Raw genomic sequence first — 7,356 nt, forward strand, 5'->3', positions numbered from 1 at the left:
AGTATACTGTATACTGTCTTATCTGAAAAGAATAATACACTCGTTTAGTGTATTATATGCACCATATTGTGTTTAAACCGGTAATGAGTTTGGAAAAATATACAGTTCACAAGGGCTTGCTAAATCATAGTATGTAAGCATATCGTATTTGGTTAAACGCCCAAATCATATAACCTATGCAGCCTCCTTCTAACTTTCTAACAAACCTTTGAGTGAAAAAAAAAACAATTTAACAGTACTGAAATACCCATTGCCCCTAGCAACTTAATAACCCTTAGCAACTTAGTAACTCTTAGCAACTTAGTAACCCTTTAGTAACTTAGTAACCCTTAGCAACTGTTAGTAACCCTTAGCAACTTAGTAACCCTTAGCAACTTAGTAACTCTTAGCAACTGTTAGTAACCCTTAGCAACTTAGTAACCATTAGCAACTTAGTAACCCTTAGCAACTTAGTAACCCTTAGCAACTTAGTAACCCTTAGCAACTTAGTAACCCTTGGTCACTTAGTAACCCTTAGCAACTTAGTAACCCTTAGCAACTTAGTAACTTAGTAACCCTTAGCAACTGTTAGTAAACTTACGATCTTCCACTTCCTGCTCCGAAGGTTGAGCTATGGCATAGTATATGCCTATGATAAAGACAGGCAGGAGGCATATTAAGGAGCAAATGATAACTGCGCTGACCACCGCTGTTGACTTGATGCTGAAAGTTATACTTAGTGAAAATATAACAGGATGTTTTAATACTTTCAACACTACTATATAACAAATAATTTTTTTCTAATGATGTAGTTTTACGTTTTGTGTTTCCCTTCGTGTCCAAAAGCATTATATTTATAACAGAATGTTATGTTATTAATTCTTTCTTAAAAACTGTTCGTTTTCGTCTATTTTAATGTTTCGTGGCAGTTCAATAAATGTAGAAGTTAAAGTAAAAGAAAGATCAATTGTTCTTTAAACTTACTGGGATTTTGCCTTCTTCATGAGATTTTCACTTCCGTCGTACAGTGATTCACACAGACTACTAACTCTCCTGCTGTTCTCCCTGAACAGCACCATAGGAGATCAAAACAAAGTGAAAGTGAAAGTGAAACTATTTGATGATCCCTTTTAGGAAATGAGAAAGTATGTGTTAAGGGGCCATCATGATTGGTAATTGGTATTAATAATAATAGATTACTAATAGGTATTGCACAAAAAATGGCACAGGAAAATGAGCTCTTAACCCGCTACATGCAAGTATGTGAATAGTTTACTAAGTAGTACAGTACTTACCTAGCGATGATATATATGACGATGTAAGAAATACAGATGGTAGTACAGTACATGGCTTACCTAGCGATGATATATATGACGATGTAAGAAATACAGATGGTTGCTAGAGGAATAGGAAAGGCTCCGATGCAGAAAAGCAGGAAATAGCTGCCCTCAGGGTTTCCAATTCCACATGTATAGGTGTTCTTACTGAACCTGGGAATTTTTATAATCACTTGTTAATCACTTAATTACTTACTGGGCGGCGCTCAGCCTGTCATTCCGCCGAATCTCTATTCGGCGTTCATATGATTATGAACATGAATATAATAACTAGCCTGGGGTCCCCAGGTAATTAATTATTAATCAACAATTAGAAGCAGATTATTATTTCATGGTTCATACTATTCCTAAAGCGTACACTCAGCGGCCATGTGCCTGATTTTCTTATTAACATGTATTTTAAAGTCAATTTTACTGTGGAAGTTAATTAATTAATTGATCAGCTAATTACTTGTATTTGTTGTATCCGAAGACCGGAGGGAGGGACAGAGCAGTGGAGTAAACCCAGATACCGAGTAACATGAACATTGCCTTCCTTCGGTTCATCTTGGTGTGGTACTTCAGCGGGTACATTACGTAGATCAACCTGGTGTAGTGTAACTGTGAACTTGTGTTAACACGTCATAGGTTTTAAAATTACTATTAAATAAGTAGAACTAGTAAAATATGCTTTCTTATTCATTTATGTTATGTTATTGTGAAAATTTATTTTCAAAAAAATGTCGTTGCGTTTGGAGACAAACCTGTCTAGAGCATATAGTCCAAGTGTCCACATGCTACATACAGCGACAGAGTTGTCCAGGACACCACTGAAATTACACGTCGGTCCTTCGTTCACATTGTCCTGTAAAATTCCAGGGCCATCCTCTATTAAACTGAGATGGTACTATGTATGAGGGGGAGGGAGGGGAGAGGAGGGAGGGGAGAGGAGGGAGGGGAGAGGAGGGAGGGGAGAGGAGGGAGGGGAGAGGAGGGAGGGGAGAGGAGGGAGGGGAGAGGAGGGAGGGGAGAGGAGGGAGGGGAGAGGAGGGAGGGGAGAGGAGGGAGGGGAGAGGAGGGAGGGAGAGGAGGGAGGGGAGAGGAGGGAGGGGAGAGGAGGGAGAGGAGAGGAGGGAGGGGAGAGGAGGGAGGGGAGAGGAGGGAGGGGAGAGGAGCCAGAGGAGGGCTCAAATTGTACTACTCATTCTAAGATACAATTTAAAATACAATTCTGAAATCACTTATTCTCATATCTAACGGTTACGAAAACATTTGAGTAAATAAACTGAAAGGGTAACTAATTAAACAATCAGGAACTCACCCTAGAAACCAGCGACAAGGGAACAGTCCAACAAATAGTACAACTGTCGGCCACAGCAATACTAGCGAATATGAGGTTGCTAACACTTCGTCTCACACAAGGGTTGAGGATAAACGCCAGCAAGATCAACACGTGACAGATCACACCCACTGCCAGGATTAGGATGAAGTACACTATGTAGAAAGTCTCTATGTTGGTGAAGGAGGGTGCCATGCTACGAGAGAGGGTTGTTAGTGTTAGTGTTATTTATAACACTAACAGTAACAATACTCCTTTATAAAGGAGTACTGTTGTGGAATGTGGACATGTTTCGTTGTTTTGACAAACTCCCCTCGAAATTATAAACATGCACACTTCAGGGTCCAACACTATAAATGATAAGGATTTAGGATATAGATTATTATTAGTATTATTTCAAGGTCTAACTAAACTAAGCTATTAGCTATGACAACTTAGGAACACGTAAGCTGGACTCTAGGAACATACGGGGATATGGGGACTAGGTCCTCCCCAACATTACAATAAGATTTTAGTTGCAGCAGCTGTATACCATAAATAACTTCACCACCGTGCACATATTATGTTACCAACTTTTCATAACATTGTTGGGTCTCCTCACCCACTTCTAGTTCTACCCATAGCCCTAAGACTTCTATTCATAGAACAACTTCGTGTACCATATTTTTGTGCGTTACGAAATTGTTCCGATGCATTGTATTAGTGCGATGGTCAGGTGCAGCGATCTATACCGGTAAGATTAAATCATCAGGTCCATCGTGATTAATTCTTTGGGCCCATCTTCACGAACTGAGTCATAAGTCGTTAAGAGAGGAAACATCAGGATGTAACCAAGTTACCATATCCGTGTGGAGTTGAGAACTGATAGTGGTGGTGGGCGTGAAAATATAAAGTGGACGGTGATGCGATTATATAATGGTTGATAACAGAATTCGATGTTACAAGATACAATCCTGTAGTCGTAGACTCGGAGTCTGCAGCATTCATAAAGCCGATGTTGATTAATGCATACCTCTTCAGTTCAACGACTGTCGTTTAAAAAGGGAAATCTATCAATCGACGTTATTTCGTTGGATCATTTTTGGCAGAAGTAAATATCAAATAACTTGAAGTGAACTTGAAGTAAGGCTCACTTCTTTAAAACAAATAAGTCTCATGTAACAAGAACACAAAGATTGATCGAGATCTAAAGAAACTCTCCAGCCTCCAGTCTGGTGATTAGGTATCACCATTTCTGTAAACTTAAAGAAGCCAGACAATAACGGTATCAAGTATGGCATTTTTCAACTTGTTACAACCGAAGCACCAAAATTTGATAATTTCCAGACAGAAACCCAATTTTCTGGGGCGTATCGAGTAATCTAAGTAATTATCATTACAAAGTAATTATCATGATCGAATCATTATTTTGACCAGGTTTTTTAGCCACCTGATTTTGATCCTATTTGACATTTGACAATGCTGTAAATTTTACCTCGCTGAAGACAGCTTAATCATTGGACAAGTTCCTGGTGAAATTCTACTACTCAGAACAACTGAACGATAAAATTTAAAACGCACGAGAGAGAAAGCAGGGTCTTCAGTGATTGAAAACACTGATTAGTCTAATTATGTAATTATGAAACTGGCTTTTTACTAATTCACCGACACCACGGTTCCTTCACGTGAGAGCGGTTCAGCTGCTTTCCCGACGCCGAAGAATGAAGAAGAATCCTCTAAATTTATTTGGGTTTCATGACTGTCCTCTCATGCGGTAAATGATAAAGTGGACGTAGGTCGTAGTCATATATTTTATACGCTTGAAAATTAAAAGTGATGAGTTTCAGGTACAAATAAGGCCAGGTTAGAAATCTTTGTCATTTAATACGAAAATGGATTGAATCGATCTCACGAAGATCCCATTGCTGATTCAGAGGATCAAAATTGAATCAGTAGATGAAGTCAGTCATGAACATTCAATAATACCATGTATGAAGTTCTGGAAAACACGGCTAAATTATCCTTGGATATTATCCAGGAAACAAAGTATCCAGGATACAAGGTATTCAGGCCAGGATACTAACTTACTTACAAAGGATAATATCCAGGATCTCACTGGATAATCAGAGCACTAAGCTGTCGAAATATAATTTTAACAATTTATGATTACACTATTAAATTATGTTGTTTAACATAATATTAACAGAAGTTAATAAGTTAATCGAAATAATTCGCGTATCCAAATTCCATGGCAAAACCACAACCACTAGTCATATAATACTGAATGTAGAAATTAGAATAGTCGTCATTGCATCTGTTGGGTACTTAAGTAGAATCATGGTAGGTTTCTGGCTGTGATTTCCGAATTAACATATACTACAGGTGGCGGAGAAGGGAAAATCTAGTGAAATATTTAATTAGAATAAATCTCTTGACGACTCGGTCAGAGTAGGTACAGCTGCTGTTCCTTGGAGTACTCGACATTTCTTCATAAAAATTCAAGTTCAGGCAAACAGGAGGATGAAATTTAGAAATGCAAGTTAAACAACTACCACCTCAAAAAACTACCGTGCGAAACCAAATCATTTGACCACTGTGAAGTACAATGACGCATGACGATAGAGTGGAGCTAGACGCCAGATTGCCGGCCTTGAACCACCCCTTATTGGCCCCGGCACGTGTCACTGTACACGTGTATATACGGAGGTGGGGTTAACAACAGGATCAGGTGTGTAGCTCTGTTGTTACGGTTATTGAGTTCTTACAAACCTTAGCCCGCCTGGAGAATATGGAGATAACGTGAGTATTACAATTCACTGAGCGGCACATTGGCTACCGAGAGGTATTAGCCACAGACTCAGGTTTATTCAGTAACTGAGTAACTGTGTTGGATACGAAATCTGGTGACTAAAGGGATCCAAGTGGTTACTGAAATGACTTAAACAGCTTCTTTGATAGCTGGTTATTATAGTGATTGGTATAAGTTTCAAATTACCACAAAGCTATAAGCTGTTAACTCAAAACTGCTGACCATGACTCTATGGAGAAAGGGGGTAATATTAAAACTTAATAACTTGGAATAGCTGCACTATTCAGCCCTATAGGCCCCTGGTTGGTAATTGGTTTATTGTTAGTATATTGGGTGTTTTTTCTCTGTAAGAGCGAAGCTAACATAGAAATAGTTCTGTTTCAATCTGGTCTATATAATAGTCTGTTCATCAGTTATAAATAGGGTCATATCTGCACCTGAACAGATACAACAGTGATATAACTTTCATTGGATAGTTAACTCCTTTAATCTCTTAACACCTGGGCATGATCTGATCACAAATTAGAAATTATTTAAACTTTTCTCAAACAATTACAATTTTCATTCAGGTGTACCATTCACCACTATATTGGCACAGTAATTAAATACGATAAAAGAAATTATGCCAGTGCAGTGCAGTGCCAGTCTCTGCGAAATAGTTGGTAGATTTACAAAAGGTTGACCAATATTCAATAATATTTGTTGCCTGGGTCTAGTCTAGTAGTGATAGGCTTTGTTGGAAACAATGATTCCATTGGTCAAAAGAAACACCCACAGTGTGCAGATGAGAACAGAGTGTTACCAAAGTTATTAGTTCACAACATATCACTCATGTGGACCCGGGGAAGGGGAGAGCACTCCCCTGCAACTTTATCAAACACAGCATTAATGTGGGAACGTGGAATGTGTTATCATTGGAGAGCAGTTCCTCCAACCTGTATGAATTTTCACAGAATATGTCAGCATATAAAATGAATGTCTTGGGACTGACAGAGACGCACAGACCCGGCACTGGGGAGGTTACCTTGGATGATGGGTCCCTTTTTATTGACACAAAAAGTCGGCATAAAAAACAAAACCGAATCGATCACTTCAATATGACGTGATGAGGCATATTGTAGTTTACCAATGTACGGGGCGTGGTTATATCTGTTCGAGGGCTGTTCCCTAAAATTGTGCAAACATCCCAACACCAAACTATTGGTAAACTGTAATGAGGCTGAAATCCGAAAACTTACAAACGGGATCTTTATAATATATGAGATTTGTTAATTAATCAAGTTGTTTAAAAAGTATTGAAAGTTGTTTAGCATTTGAACATGTGTCATATGTCACCACCACAAAGATAAGTAGAGCACCTGCCTTGTTATAAATTTAAAAACAACCATCCGCTGATCCGCCACCATATTTGCATCATACAGCTCTGCCTCTATACTGGTACTATGCTAGGATGACTAACAAACATTGACCGTAAAACTAAAAGATTAGATAATTGAATAGCTGTTGAATTTACAGTTTTAAGTTAGAGGTCAAATAATTCATTGCCATTTCCATGTAACCATATCCGATAAGGCTGTGACGGGTGACTGGTCCATGCACAGATGCTTACAATACCCAATGGATATAGAATATAGATCCTACGATCACCTGCAAATTTGGGCGCTGTTAAAGATGATCAAAAAGCTCACATTGTGACTCACAACAAACTCAATACTCAAATAGAAAGATATCTAGCTCTAAATGTAAACGTTGGTTCTGAAAACAAACGTTTTTTTTGTGGTGCTATGTAATCCTATGTTGGGGCTAGAGCAGCTGGTTCCATCTCAATAGTCTCACTTAAACAAAAGATCACGGTTTTGCGAGGAATCGAAGCGTTTGTAGCCAGTTGCCACCTTTTGCCAGGTATAATCTTACACATTTCAATGAAAAGTGCA

General features: G+C 38.7%; 1 protein-coding gene across 1 annotated transcript; it reads right to left on the reverse strand.

The window, feature by feature from the left end:
- Nucleotides 1-557: 557 nt before the first annotated feature.
- Nucleotides 558-2,748, reverse strand: LOC134817413 (alpha-1A adrenergic receptor-like). Its single transcript, XM_063826553.1, has 6 exons — nucleotides 2,617-2,748; nucleotides 2,060-2,191; nucleotides 1,768-1,902; nucleotides 1,335-1,469; nucleotides 964-1,044; nucleotides 558-702 (listed from the first exon to the last, which is right to left on the reverse strand). The coding sequence occupies exons 2-6, from the start codon at nucleotides 2,089-2,091 to the stop codon at nucleotides 558-560; spliced, it is 528 nt and encodes a 175-aa protein (XP_063682623.1). The 5' UTR covers nucleotides 2,092-2,191; nucleotides 2,617-2,748.
- Nucleotides 2,749-7,356: the final 4,608 nt, after the last annotated feature.

The sequence above is a fragment of the Bolinopsis microptera genome, chromosome 6 (assembly GCF_026151205.1).
Source record: "Bolinopsis microptera isolate Bmic1 chromosome 6, MBARI_Bmic_1.0, whole genome shotgun sequence".
In the NCBI taxonomy this organism is placed as follows: Eukaryota; Metazoa; Ctenophora; class Tentaculata; order Lobata; family Bolinopsidae; genus Bolinopsis; species Bolinopsis microptera.